The 14,915-nt window shown below is 42.7% G+C and overlaps 1 protein-coding gene across 1 annotated transcript; it reads right to left on the bottom strand.

Annotated features, from left to right (window-relative positions):
* Positions 1-320: 320 nt before the first annotated feature.
* On the bottom strand, positions 321-13,923 carry Fem-1 (protein fem-1 homolog B). Its single transcript, XM_065441918.1, has 4 exons — positions 12,669-13,923; positions 9,975-10,095; positions 8,283-8,509; positions 321-4,979 (listed from the first exon to the last, which is right to left on the bottom strand). Exons 1-4 carry the CDS (start codon positions 13,730-13,732, stop codon positions 4,490-4,492), a joined length of 1,902 nt encoding a protein of 633 aa, XP_065297990.1. The 5' UTR covers positions 13,733-13,923; the 3' UTR covers positions 321-4,489.
* Positions 13,924-14,915: the final 992 nt, after the last annotated feature.

Below are 14,915 nucleotides of genomic sequence, written 5' to 3'. Positions count from 1 at the left end.
AGTGTCATTGTTAGTATGAATAAAAATGATCATGTAAAGAGCGATCAATGGAAGACAAGAAGATGTGGGACAACATAGGTGCGATGCAGGAACCAGTGCGAATCCCATGACCAGATGTACCTGCAAAAAAAAGAGGCATTTGCATTGGTTCCTGCATCGCTCCTGTGGGTCGTGCTTCAGTAAAATCAGTTGTTAGTCTGCGCCTGTGTTTGTCTTCTTTCCTGTTGTGCCATCCCAATGCACGCTATTGCAAGATGTTTCTCATGTCATAATACCAACAAGCCCAACATTCAACTCGTTTAGAAAAATAGGGACACCAGTGTAGATCCATATTTTATTGTTTCAAAACGTTCCACAGCCGATTAAGACTTCAAAACTAGCACACTGAGTGAAACCTCTCCAGGTAAAGTTAATCTGCAAATAATCTTAATGTCCTGCATCTTTATGCATTTTCTGATAGTATGAATGTGATGTGCAGTACATAATCAGAACAGTGTGCACAAGTTCAAAAAAAAAACTCGTTTATAACTGATCCTTGTGACATTCTGCTCACACCACTAGACTAAATACTAAAATTAAAAAAGCCATAAGCACACAATATCTATGAAGTGTACAACAAGTATGTTTAGGCAACATTTTTTTCTTGAATATGTGATGTTTCTTCTTGAATGTTAAAAACTATAGCCCCCTCTATTTCCCACAAGTCTGGTAATTCCAGATTGTGCATTCCATATTTATAGCACCCACCACTGCATCGTCTAAAGAAGCCCTTCCACCAAGCAAGTTAAGGCCACCGGAGAGTAATATCCATGCTACACAAGTGAGGTTAATGGCATAGAGTGTCTTAGGCTCCCAAAATTTCTAATGGCAACATTTTCATGTCTTGCAAAATGTTCATGTTTACTATCACCATGCACCAACACAATTAGATGGCCAAGAAGCAACTTGCGTTCTCACCAGTGTTTTACAAACTCTGTTCATGAGCCTAAAATTCCATTATCATGCAAATGAAATGTTAGTTACTTTATGGAGAATCGTGCATCACAGGAGTTGCCATAAGCCCACCATTATTCAACACGCTAGCCACTTAATATTGAGTCCTAACATCTGACAATGTGGTGCCTGTCAGATTGGAGGTGTTTAAAATATAAATTTGTTTTGACCCAACAAGATTTAAGAGTAATTTGTTACTTGATGAAATGCTATTTTGAAAGAAATTAAGTGTACTGTCCTACACAAACACAGGGTGCACCAGGTGGGCAAGGTTCATCCTACTTATATTACAGATGACATTAAGGTACATGCCACAAAGTGACATGGCACAAAAAATTTGAGCAATAAAGTGATTAACAATGCGCACATGTGGAACAGGTATTAGACTGCTAAGTGCATGACCACATAACTTTGGCCAAGCATTCAGCGATGTCAATATCCAGGTACATTTCTATATGGCTGGAAAGGCTATGTTTTCTTAGCCTTAACTGAAGAATTACAGCACCTTAGATTCTGTATGAATAATGCATCAGAGGAATTTGTCATATCATTCAGCCCATTCTAAATTGGCAAAAAGAATAATTGCAAGAATGTGCTTCACTAATGTACTTAATAAATCATGCCATCATTGCATTGACGAAGCGTTCACACAACAAGTCATGCGCCTACATGATGCAGGTTATCCCAGTCAAGTTCTGGTATCAGTTGTAGAAGGAATACCAAGGCAAGCGTAGCAATTTGGGACCTCTGAACATGCGGAAGGAAAAGCGTGAGAAAAAAAAAAGACCGACAGTTATACCCTACATCCACCGGTTGTCGCACAGCCTAAAGAAACTTGCCCACCGAGGTAACACTGACATGGTTTTTTCTGCACCTAACAAATAATCAGCTTGTGCAGGAAAACAAGACCAGAAAAGAAAGGAAGTGCTCTTAGCTGCCAAGTTAAAGACAGGAAAAAGTTTACAGATGGTGAGACTTCGATTATATATTTTATACCCTTATCCTGTGAAAAGTATTACATTGGGCAGTCGGACAGATGCATGATGATAGGTTGTGTGAACACAAAAATAAGGTCAACAAAGTTGCATTGGATGGGTTTCTCTCCCTTCATTGTAAGCAGCATAAGTGCTTCCCTCTCTTCGAATCAACAACCATTACTAGTAGAAGTAAGAGCGAACTGACTGGACTTATAATAGAAGCTGAGCAGATTGCTGCCCTGGGGAAATCCTGTATCAGTAAACTGTCATTGGCTATCTCTGAAAAAGAATTGAAATTTTTGCACATGGCTTAAGATATCACTTCTAAAGACCTTTCGTTTTGAATGTTTAACTGTTCACGTGGCTGTGACTCATGTTGGCTGAGTGTATAAGCATGACCTGGTTTTCAATAATAAACATTGTTGGAAGTAGTTAGCGCTGTGCATGTCCCTGTGTGTCTTCTCTTGTCCTGTCTTTTAATTGTGCTACGGTACACCTATTCAAGATCAGAGATAAGAAGACATTAACTAAAATGCTGTGCGACACAATGCAAGAACGACTCATATAATATGAGTCAAAAGAAATATACATAGCGGAAGAATAACTAAGAAACTTAGCTGATCCATGGCTTCAAATAAAAAAAAAAATGTGCTTAGACAGCATGTGAGAGTTGGTATAACATGCATTATTTCACTGCGATTAATGTGCCAGCCTAATACAGACAAACACACTTTGGCTCAATTAATGGGTTACGATGTACAGGAAGAACAATCTACTAGTTATAAGGCCAAGATATTGGTAACACTGCAAATTTGACTTCGGATATGGTGAGCCAAAATATAACAAACTACTGATATACCAACCTCTTCTTGTGGGAATTATTGCATTTGTTACACTTGACTAGACTGTACTGCAAAAAGGAGGAGGAAGGATAAAAAATGCAACTACAGAAAGAAAAAGGAAGGGGGAAAACGGTGATGAATATATTCACCGGGTCATGTTTTTCAATGGCCACTTTTGGGAATACATATCAGCAATTGCGTGTGTGAGTGCGTGAGTGTGTGTGTGTGTGTGCTGGTTGGTTCAAGATAAGTAGTAATGAATGTGATGAACAGAATGGCACGCACCCCATCACCATATATCACCATCACCATTTCTGTCGTGTAACCCTGGAGTACACCTACAGGCTGTCCCATCACTGCCTTGAGGTGTCACGCCTGAAATTGTGTTGCACAAAGGCGAATGTGATGGAACGAGAGTATGTCCCCCGCTCTTAAACCATAATTGCATAATCACATAAAGCAATGAGATTTCATCGTTTAATTACAGCATAAATATTTTGAAGTCAATGTTAACAGCTGCTAAGAATCCAATATTTAATTACTACACATTACACACTGCAACACAAGCTTGATGAAGCGACAACTTTTTGGATATCACACCAGCCTAAATGTCGCAATGCATTCAAACCAAATGAACTTCACAATCGGGCTGAGAATCTGATTTGACAGAAACACGAACAGCATCCCAATGCCGTTACACAAAATCACAGGGACCCAACAAAAATCCAGCACGCGCCAAAGGACCTCCAAAGAAAGAATGAAGGAAATACAAAGATAAACTAGCATTTGATTGGCTAGCAACATGTGGCTTACATTCAGCAATAAAATAGAATAAATAAATAACATACTGAAAAAAAATATTTCTGCCTTGTTCAACAGTGAAGAAATAAATACTCTGCATCACTGGTTTAATATGTGAAATGGACAAAAATTACAACAGAAAGCAGCACATGTCAAATACGATAATGTTATACTATTATGCACAGAAAAGAGGCATCACCTTCCTGCCTCGTGCCCATGTCCTTTAAGCCACCCAAGTTTCACTTCAAAGAGCGGCTGATACCCTTAACAATTGCAGGAAAATATAACATGTATATTATGAGAATAAACAAGAGCCTATGAAGGGCTGTCTTTTATGTAGGCATCACAGTGTTGTTACTTACATACATTGTAGTTCAGAGTACTAAAATACATTTGCAGCTTGAAAACATATCTAGAAGGCGATTTAGCTGACTTGAAACACACAAATGTGCTAGTGGCAGTATACCAGTCTGGATAAATATTTGATAAGCCAAGCTAGGTTTAACCAAGCTTCACGCCAGGTAACAGTCTAGCATTTTGATGTTGCATATTTGCACCACTAGCTACATCAGTAAAAGTTGTCACTTCATGTAGCTAGGCTTTTACTAACACAGCTACACCACACAGCTGCTTCTTCAACAAGCCCTGTTCAACACCGGGTATCATGAACAACCTGGACCACTTTGTCATGAAGTGAAATGATCGCCAATGAGAGGAGAGAACAGAATGGAAAGTGATAAGTGGAGCAAAATTTAATGAGGTAAGCAGCAGAAGTTCTGTTTTATGAACAACATGTTGCCCACTTCAAAGTACAGTGTATAGCATATTTCTTTCTTTTTTTCAAAACTTTCAAACCACGTATGCACCATGTGGTGCTCAGTCAGCCCCAGGCCGTGGCAGGGGCCGTGTTCGACCACCGTGCATTTCCACGAACTGGACAAGAGACCGCGGGATCTCGCCTGCCCGATAACACAGTCCATACTTGGCCACAGCACGTGCGGCCAAGCAGCGCAGGGTCACTTGGGTCTGAGTGCGAAGGATCACCTCTGCAACACCCGTTGTAGCTGCTTCCACTGCTGTCTCTCCACGCGCGTTAGTTGCATCGGCATGCACTCCTGCCTCGATGAGGGCCACAATGATGGAGTGCAGCGTAAGAAAGTCACTGATTGGCTTCTGGTATGTGACGATGGCATGTAGGGGCGTGTTGCGCCTGGCATCAACTGCATTCGGATCAGCGCCACAACGAAGCAACAGCCGAGTGGTGTCAGCGCACGGAAAGTGGCAGATGTTCTTGGTGTGGAAATCGTCCACGGGTGTGTCGGCACTCACGCACAGGTGCAACAGCGTGCATCCATCTCTAGTTACCCTGTCAAAAGATGCAATGGCCAAATTTAGCACGTAGAAAACAAGTCAACTTACATAATTTTGAAGATGCTATGGAGTATTACACCAACTAATGGCCACTGCAGGCATAGTCATCACATTTATCACGTGTAATGAACAAGTAGGTTTGCACAATCTTGAAGATATCATAGAGTTTCCCACAACCTAGCTAGTGGGAAGTCTAACATCAAAATTGTTGAACCACCGTGGGAATGACTGCACATACTAGCTTCAGAACAACCTTCAGTTGACTTGCAATATGTACCATGGGCTCAATGCTCTAGGTCAGCAAAGTTGGCTTTCTTTTGATTAGTTCACTTGTAATTTTGTAGCTTGGCAGGTGCTTTGAACTTGTGCAGAACAGCATGAGCATTCCAACTTTACAAGCTATTTTACGTCAGCAAGATATAAAAATGGAACATTTTGGCACTACCGTCAGTGATGACCACCAGTACACAATTACAGGAAATGGGTTAATGAGCAAGAACATGCAACCTTGTAACTTCACGGTACTTTAAGGTCTGTGCAGTAGCTCTGACAACTTCTGAAAAAAAAAAGCAAAGGGCATTTATGTAGCTCTGGACATGCCGAGCAGTAAGCCATTAATGGAGCAAGTTACAGTGCTTGCACTTCTCACTATTCTCAAACAGATGGAGCAAGGTTGTCAGAAACCAAGATGTTTCCCTCCAGGTATTTTAGAAACATCATAAGCTATATGCTGTATATATGCTAGATAGGACACAGGACTTAACCAAAGGGCCTAACACTACAATGCACATCATATGAAGCACTGCACAAATACCTTTGGAAAGTCCTCTGCTCCAGGGAGCACACATTCAAAGTAAACGAAGATCCCTGAACTATTCAGCTTATAAAATAATTTAGCTCAACTTAACCATAAGCTATAGTATTCAAGAAGGCTAAGATTATGATTAAAAACTGCACGAAAACAAATTTGCTAGCCAGCATGTTTCACTGAAGGGCAAACATTTATTGTACTGGACCACGCACACAAGAGAAGCATAACTACTATGACCATGACAACAGAGAGTTCTTAGGAACACTTCTGTCAGAAAAGTGGGCACTATGCTTAGTAATACACTTTCATTAAATGCTCAGTACCAACTAACAATGATAAGAAAGCCCATAAAGAAAGATTGAGTTGAAAAAGGAAAGATGCTAAATTTAGCAAACTGTTTGTCTGTAAATATACAAGAGGGTAGTGAACACTACACTACTTAAAGGGACCCTGAAACAATCTTGACAATTCTGTACAAACGTATCGCGTCGTTAGGTTAGGTCTTTCTGATCACTAAGTGACGAATTTAAGCGTTCCGTGCGCAGCTTGTAATCTATTATAAGGTTTTTAAAATGTGAATTGTTACCGATCGCAGCGGCGCCGCACACCTGAGTTTTCAGCCACTCCGCTGACAACTGACGTAGTTAGTCCTATTAACGTCAGTTGGGTGAGTTATCCAATTGGCTATCCAGGTTGCGTCATCGATAATTTTATGGTGAACGCATGCTGTTTGTAATAGTTGGAATGGTGGTTAATCTGTTTCTATAAAAAGAAATTACCAGAAGTAGAATACACAATGACAATTTATCACAACAATCGAGCACTTCTGGCACACAGCAAGTGTCGTCTGCCTGTGTTACAAAGTTTTACATGTTGATGTGAGCTGCGCGGTCAGCGTTAGTATTGAGCTTTCTTTTCGTGAGCACTGTAGATTGCCCTTCTTACGTTGTAGGCTGCAAATCTAGCTATCAGCAACATGCCAAGCTGCAATATCGTGTCCCTCTGTAAGGCAACATGGGAGCAAAGTGAGTGCAATGCATCGGGCTGTCGGTACTATTCTATTGGCACCAGCATCTCTGTGTTTACAATCATCGCTTCACCCTGAGGTTTACTACCACAATATAAAGTTTTACCGTGTCTGGTATTCGAGTAAACGCAAGCGGACTGGATGTTTGACCGCATGAGCAAAGATGCAAATGTGGACAGCCTGCACATTGCCAGCCCCATGGTGGCACAGAGCTCAACCAGACAAACACATAGCTAGTGTGGCAGTAACCAAATGTATTCCACTTTACTGCTGGTGTGATTTTTCGGCAGAAGTGTAATTAAAACACGTTGCTTTTTTAAACGTTTAAAATGTTTGCGCTAGGTTACAGTCGTAGTATTGTTTTGCTGGTTAAGCTCTGTGGTACCAGGTGGCTGCAATGTGCAGGCCTCTCAGGCCTCCTATCGTTTACACTAAAGCCCCTTCATCACAGCAGTAGTAGTAAGGAGGGGCATTAGTGTAGGTCTCCACCCATCCATCAAAACGTCCAGTTCACCTGCAGTTACCGGACATGCTCGGCGCTATGACAGAACACTCCCAATGCATACTGATTGGGTAGCTCTCGCGAGTGGTTGACAGCCAGGAAGCTAGTGGAGAGGTTGGAGAGATTTCGCACGCTGGCTCCAAGACAACCAGAAGTAGATGACACGACGTCATGTCATAACGCAGGTCCAATGAAGGCGGAGCTTAGCCCCGATCACTTGGCGATTGAGTTGAGGATTAAAAGCACAGCCAGGGAGGAGGGTAACTTGTAATCATCTATGGCTCTCTTAATACGAGAGAGTTCACCTAAATTTGGTGCTAATGTTTTACTGTAGCTGTACCCCCCGCATCTGCAAAATGTGTCCAAACTGTCAAGAGGACCCTTCAAGCACTCTCACAGGCAATCGCAGGTAAATTACAATACTGAGTGAAAAACATCAAACACCCAAATTATAATATTAAGAAATCAGAAGATGCAGTTGTGGGTGTATTTTTTATTACCATCTTTTGTTTGGTTCGTGTACATACAAGGGCGATGAGGTCCCACCAACACAGTCACCTCCTTTAAATTAATTCTGCATGTCTGTGACATCTCCAGCTCAAATGCAGTCAAACTGGGGAGTAGTCCTTGACTGACCACATGGAGCAATTCCTTTAATTTCACATGACGCAACATGTAAAAGAACAACACCCCGTACTAATAGACTTTGCATGACACTATGACATTTTCATGCTCGTAGTGCTAACGCACTCACTGACCCCCAAGATGTGAAAATAATGCTAATAAGGGTGGCGCACATGGCCCTAAGTGTTTTTTTTTTTGTTTTATCACATCCACTTCTGTAGTTTTATATCTGTCGACTGTATGCCAAGAAAACAGCATCCACATATTTAACTGATCAAGAATATAACTGTTTAACCACAAATACTTATTTCAAAATATTTTTAAAGGTCCTCACCGGCCCAACTGGACAAGGCGGTAGATGAGCCTCATCAGCTCGTGCTCTTGACTAGCCGACATGAAATGGAGCTGGCTCACCACTACCAACAGGTACAGGGAAGTCAGCATATTGGCATCATTGTCCTCATCTGAACCCGACTCCAGTTCATGAATGGCCGCCGACAAAATCTGGGCGACTGCTCCTGGTGGCACTTCGACTCCGACATGCAGCATCTGGCTGAAAACCTGGACAGGGATTGAACAAATGCTAGCAAGTCTTCGGAAGACGGTCTATGACAGTCTATAATTGCTATGGCAGACAGTCCTATAAGTGTGAGCAAAGAGTTTAATGTGGGGGAATAGAAAAAAAAAAAACAGAATTAGGAACAAAAATATGTGCTAACTCGAAAACCCTATTTTTTTGCACAGCCAAAAGTACACAACGATGTGCGCACCCCAGGCTAGCCAAAAAAACTTTACTTATTCATAATTCTGACTCACAACCTGAAATTTACGAGTGCACTGGAAAGTCGCAATGCTAAATTAGGACATTCCTCAATTTCAAATTACACTCATAGATGGAGATTAAAATTGGCTTTATATTGAGATCCCTGGTCTGTATAGTTTTGTTCAGGGGAGTAGTACGTCTGTAGTCACTTTATTTTAAACTCCCGCAGCCCTTTTCATTACATGCCCCTCACATGTTTACAATATGTGTAGCTCACTAAATATTATTCTGCATTCTCTGCAGTGTCCAAAAACCTAATGCTTTTGATAGCTCAGCTTGCACTCAGGACCACACAAATGCCAAATGATTGGTCACAACAACTGCATATTTTGCCGGAATAAATCAGAATTGCATTTCACCTGCCATAGTGCTGGGCAAGTAAGTCGATTTTCACCAGTAACAAAGCAGCGGCACCACCTATCATTCTATGAGAGAAGAATGCTGCGTTTAATACCACTGTTAATTTTATTAAGAAATGCTACATTATTCATCCATCACTGCCACAGCGGACACATAATTAGGACTTATTTTGGATAGGACAGGCAAGCACTACTGCATCCAAGCATGTAGGGGTTTGCGGATATTCTCAACTTTCAAGCAATGAATCTGATAGTGTATGTGTTTCGGATTTCAAATTACATATAGCCCCTTACCGTAAATAAGAATATTTATCAAATATTTTTGAAGTACTTGAAAACATCAATTGTGTGCAATCAAACATAAAACTGGAGCCAAAGTAGGATAAATTTTATCACCATGGGCATAATATAGGCATAAAACATGAGAATTCATGTTATTCACACTCTCCAAAGTTTCCTGTGTATGTGAACAAACAGGTAATTTGTTTCTAATCCTACAATTGTGCTTTTAATAACGCTTCATGACAGAAACTTACTAACGTAATGAATACTAGGATGTGAACATCATTTTATATTAATTGTGAAAAGAGCTGTTCATTATTCGAAAACATTTGAAAAGTATCCAACTTGATTTGTTGTTGGCACTATTCAATTCATATTTGATTCATTCTCAAAATTTACTATTCACACACACCTACAAACATGATTTTAAGCAAAATGCACTGTGAAGTGATATTGTGATGTGAAATTTCAGCGCAAACGAGCAGGCATCTTTAATGGATGAGCAAGTATACGTGCCTCTCATATTTAAGCAACATTTTGTACAAAGCATCCAGCCACTTACTTGGGCAAACCGGAGTAGGTCCTTGCGCAAAGGAAGCCTGGCAGCTGAGCGCAGCCGAAGAGCATGCAGCCACAGTTGCAAGCAGCGATCAAATGCTGCACTGTCAGCAAACACTGCACCCCTGCACACCATGGGCAAAGAAAAAGAAGTGAATGACTTACAACTAATAACCAATGGCAACCAGAACGCCTGGAACCAGAAAACAATCACAGACAGACATTGTTTAGTAAGTGTGCGATTTCAAAGTAACTCTTGCACATCAGTCATGGTTTCTTTCTTAAGATAACAAGGTTAACTCTCTGCATATGAAGGTGGTCCACTGGAGATGAAAAACTGGATGCTAGAAGAATGCTAGTGCTATGGCCTTTCTCTCATTCTTTGCTTTATGTGAATTTTAGTAATCATGCTTCATCTTCTTTGTCATTATGTGACACCCTGAAATATGGAAGTGTATGAAAATGCCTCAGAATTTCCATTGAGTGCTACCTCTGTGAAACTTGGAAGATACTAAAGAATGTGAACAAAACAGTACACCAAGATCTGCATAGCATAGGAATAAAAATGGTAAGAAATCATTCACAAAATGCTTTTAAGCTCTCTACACAGATCAATAACGAAGGCATCGTGTAAAAGCGATGGTGCCAGCATGAAACGAAATAATCAATCATACAGAAGGCGCTAGCATGATCATAAGCATATAGAGTAAAACAGACGAGTAGCTATGATATCAATAATAAATCGATAGCAAAGAAAAAAGAATCATTAGCGTGCTTTGTGAAGGTCCTGAATGGATCAACTAAGGCAATTTCCTGCACTCTGCAGCGAAGGAGGTTACGGCTACTTAGCATCCTGTTTGCGCACTCATTCACCAGAAGGGAAGGACACGGCTGGATGAGCAGTTCGCGCTCATCATTCATTTGCATGAACCATTGACGTTCGTTTGCCACTGGAGCAGCAGCCGTGCATTCGCTCCCACAGGGAAAAAGCAAGAGACTTCCATCAGGGAAAAAGCAAGAGACTGCAGTACAGCCCACGTGTCATGGAAATAGCACTGTGTCAGCAATGTACTCGAAAACATCCATTGTGCGATATGAGGGTGCATAAAGAATACCCTGTTAGCTTTAATGTGGCAGTTACAACGCGAGATAGTTTGGTTTCACTACCCTGACCTGAGATTATGCCAAATAAATATCCAATACAAATTTTCCATGCAACTTGCATCATAATTGTTTAAACAGACAGACATGACCCTTATATAAAAGTGCTGCACCCATGGTACATCTTGATGTTTCCTCCCTCCCTCCCTCTGTGTTTTTGAGTAAAGCTCAGATATTTGCTTGGTAGTTGGTCTACATATGAGAGAGACCACAAGAGCACTAATGACACCTACTATTGATTTATAACTGACACAAAAACTAATTTAGACTGAGGCCACTGATTGTTTGTTCTTGACGATTGTTTAATATTCAATAACCAAGCTGCCCTAAAACAGCCCATAATGTTCTAGAAGCGACCCAGGGATGACGATCATTTCAGCGATACTGTCGCCTTCGCTTGACATAGTGCTCAACCAGCCAATCAGCACATGCTTGACGCAGATACTATCACCAAAAGCGAGTGTTGCAGAATATGTCCCCCACATGCAACCGGCAACATTTTAGAGCAACAAGAATAATGTATGCAAAACTGCTCTTCCTTAGCACATTCACTGGGCTGCCTCTAAAGCTAGCTCCAACATTAAAACATTGGCACAACATCAGTGCAGCACCAAGAGCTGTGAAAAGGCCAACTCCCTTGTTTTCCAAGAAGAAGGGGCCATGGAAATGGTGAAGAATGGTGCACATGGTAGCGGATAGTGGCACATTATTCCGTGCGCTTTATCCAATTAAAGAAGCCCAAGTTCACGCTTTCACCACATACTTTTGACCCTCAAGCCTGCTCTCCTTTCCTTCATACTGTCAAAACCGAAGGCACCCACTTTTTCATGTTCCTAGCCAGAGATGTGGAATAGGAACATTCAGAGAATGTAAAATGCTCCACAGACCACCTCAGTGCTCGACCATGTGCCAGTTTAAGACAACACGCCTGCATGTTGTTTATCAGGAGGCGCTCTGCAACTATCACGATAGCCGGCCTATCGATAGTTGGCTATCATTGTTTCAGCGGTACTCCAACATTGCAGTCACCTATAGCACGTACCTTCTATTGCGACTACTTACACATTTCACCCATCCTGTTGATACCCTACAGCAATGCAAAATTAGGATAAATATGAAGGGAAGTCTGCCCATCTCCACCTTTTGCTGCAGGTGCTGGCTTACACAATCAATGTATGCTGAACACTATATTACCTAAAGTAACTGTTGAATGTATTTTTCACTGTTCACTTGCACCTATTGCATGGCAGACTAAACCAAGGGAAGATGTAATGTGCTTACTGCATGGGCAAGCAAAAGCAGGCCGTGAGTTGTTACATTAGAACTTGTTGCGCGAGTTGGTGCATATTAGCAAAAAATTTTATAACTGCATGAACAAACGACCACAGAGAGAGAGCACACAAGGCGAGGCGTCACATACTGGTTATGAAACAACTTAAATAATGGCTGCTATTTCGATGCTCAACATGTGCATCTTCCGTTGAGGGCTGTTAGCAGCCGATACAACTACGCGGGCCCCTGTCCCATGTTTTCGCACCTGTAGACAACGGGATGCGGCAACTCCGGGTTGTGCGGTCCCAGGATGCGCTCGCGGATCACCAGGGACTCCATGTGCAGGGCGTGCGCGTCGTCCCTGATGCTGTACAATTCGTCGAGCGTGGCGCACTCGACGCGAGAGTCGTAAGCTGCCACCACTGGGCCTCGCTCTTTCGGCAGCCGGGGCTCGCACTCGCGCTCCCGCATCGCCAGCTCGAGGAAGCGGAAAGCTCGCTCCAGGCTGTAGTTGTCCTTGTCGTTAGCGAACGACGCGCCCAGTAGTTCGAGTGCGTCGATCTTCTCACGGCGCGTGCACCACGGCTGCTTGACGAGATACTCCACCACTTCGGCCTTCGTGCGCTCTGCGGCTGCCAGCAACGGCGTCATGCCGATCCCGTTGGCCAACACGCGGGCGTTCGCATCCAAAAGCTCGCGCACTATGTCCAGGTGCCCGTGCTCGGCAGCAAACTGTAGCGCTGTCGCACCACAGAGCGCCTGAACGTTGGGGTCGGCACCCCGCAACAGCAAGTAGCGCACAACGTCCAAGTGGCCCTTGTAGGCGGCGATCATGAGACAAGTATTGTTGTACTTATTGGCTATGTGGATGTCGGCACCATGCTCCACGAGGAAGCGAACAATGTCCAGCCGCCCATCGAAACTGGCTGCTCTCAACGGCGTCGATACCGTGCGCGTCGGGTGGTTGACGTCGGCACCGCGCAGGACGAGTATGCGGACGATGTCCAGGTGCCCTGCACCAGCCGCGCACCACAGAGGTGTTGCGCCTTCGATGACGTATCCGTCGAATTGGACGGTGCCCTCCTGTTCCAGTCCGACCGAGGAACCGAAGTTTTCTAGCAACGTCTGCACCACCTGCCGATGTCCGTTGCGGGCAGCGATGAGGAGCGGCGTGCATTTTTGTTCCTTGTCTACCATCAGAGCACCTAGATAATCACGGTAGTCGCATTTCGGAACACTGGCCAGCAGGGCAAACAGAGTCACCGGGAGACCCTCGCGAGCGGCACAGTAAATCTTAGAGCGGAGACTCTCCTTCAATGCGTCAGCCATCGTCGTCTGCGGCAACGAGACTGCTCCTACTGCCGGACTGCTCCAGAACTGCACACTAACAATGTCGAATAGCCATTATTCCTCAGACGGCTTCCTGTGTTTCGACAGAGCAAACCATCCCGTGATCGCTCATGTGACGTGAACAAAAACAAAACAAAAACAAAGCACAGCTGTAGCCAAAGCACAAAACATTGGCCAAAACGCGTAATACGACCGACGCGCCACCACTCGGCGTAACTGCGCGTAACTATTATGCAAAGTGAAAATAGTTATGTCAAAAACCTAGCAAAGCAAGGTGAACGTACTAGACTCAATATCAACTGCTTAATCAAATTTGCCTACCTCTAGTGACTATTTTACAGTAATTGTTCAAAGACACGCACAATTCCGTAACCCAAATATATGCGAGCGCGAGACTGCCAGGAGCGATCAGGAGCACGTAAACGCACACGTTACCAGTGAGCCGCGAAGAACACTGTGTTCACCCACAGACAACGTTTTTTGCCCACAGAAACGTTTGCTTGGCGATCCAAAATTACCTCATCGAAACTAATCGATTTCCATGTTAGATTGATCGTTCTCCCTCCCAACCATAGCTTTCTTTTATTTCTTATCTTTTATTAATTATTATTGTTATTATTATTATTATCTTATACCCGGTTTTCATCTGATTATTTCCTTTTTTCTCCAAACACAAAACGCTTCCTTTTAAACTCACACGCCCAAATTGTTAACTCCCTTGTTATCATTATTATTTTAGGCACCTAATTAAACTGCCCGATTCTTGGCCAATCCCCCACTGTGGGTATGTGCCACAGCCACTCAGGACAACAACAACAACAACACTATGCAAACACAATGCCCATTGGCGAAAATTACATATATTTATTATGCCTGCTTAAAGATGCGCAACAATCGGCATCTTTTTTTTTTCAAAATTATGGCGCATTTTGTGCGCGGGCTTTTTAAATATAGCGTAGGTTCAGGAAATAGGACTGTGTGAATATTAGATATTTCAAATAGAAATCAAATACTCCTTACTATTTTATTTGCGAATTCTCTATTCGATATCGTCGAATATTTGTTTCAGTTCGTATACAAGAGATAACAACACTTATAGAACCCTACCTTTAGTAATTATTCGGCAAAGACCTGCTTAAAGCATGAAGGGCCTAAAGGCGTA

The sequence above is a fragment of the Dermacentor albipictus genome, chromosome 1 (assembly GCF_038994185.2).
Source record: "Dermacentor albipictus isolate Rhodes 1998 colony chromosome 1, USDA_Dalb.pri_finalv2, whole genome shotgun sequence".
NCBI lineage: Eukaryota > Metazoa > Arthropoda > Arachnida > Ixodida > Ixodidae > Dermacentor > Dermacentor albipictus.
The sequence above is the reverse complement of the archived record's forward strand: the minus strand, read 5'-3'. Positions and strand labels throughout refer to the sequence as shown.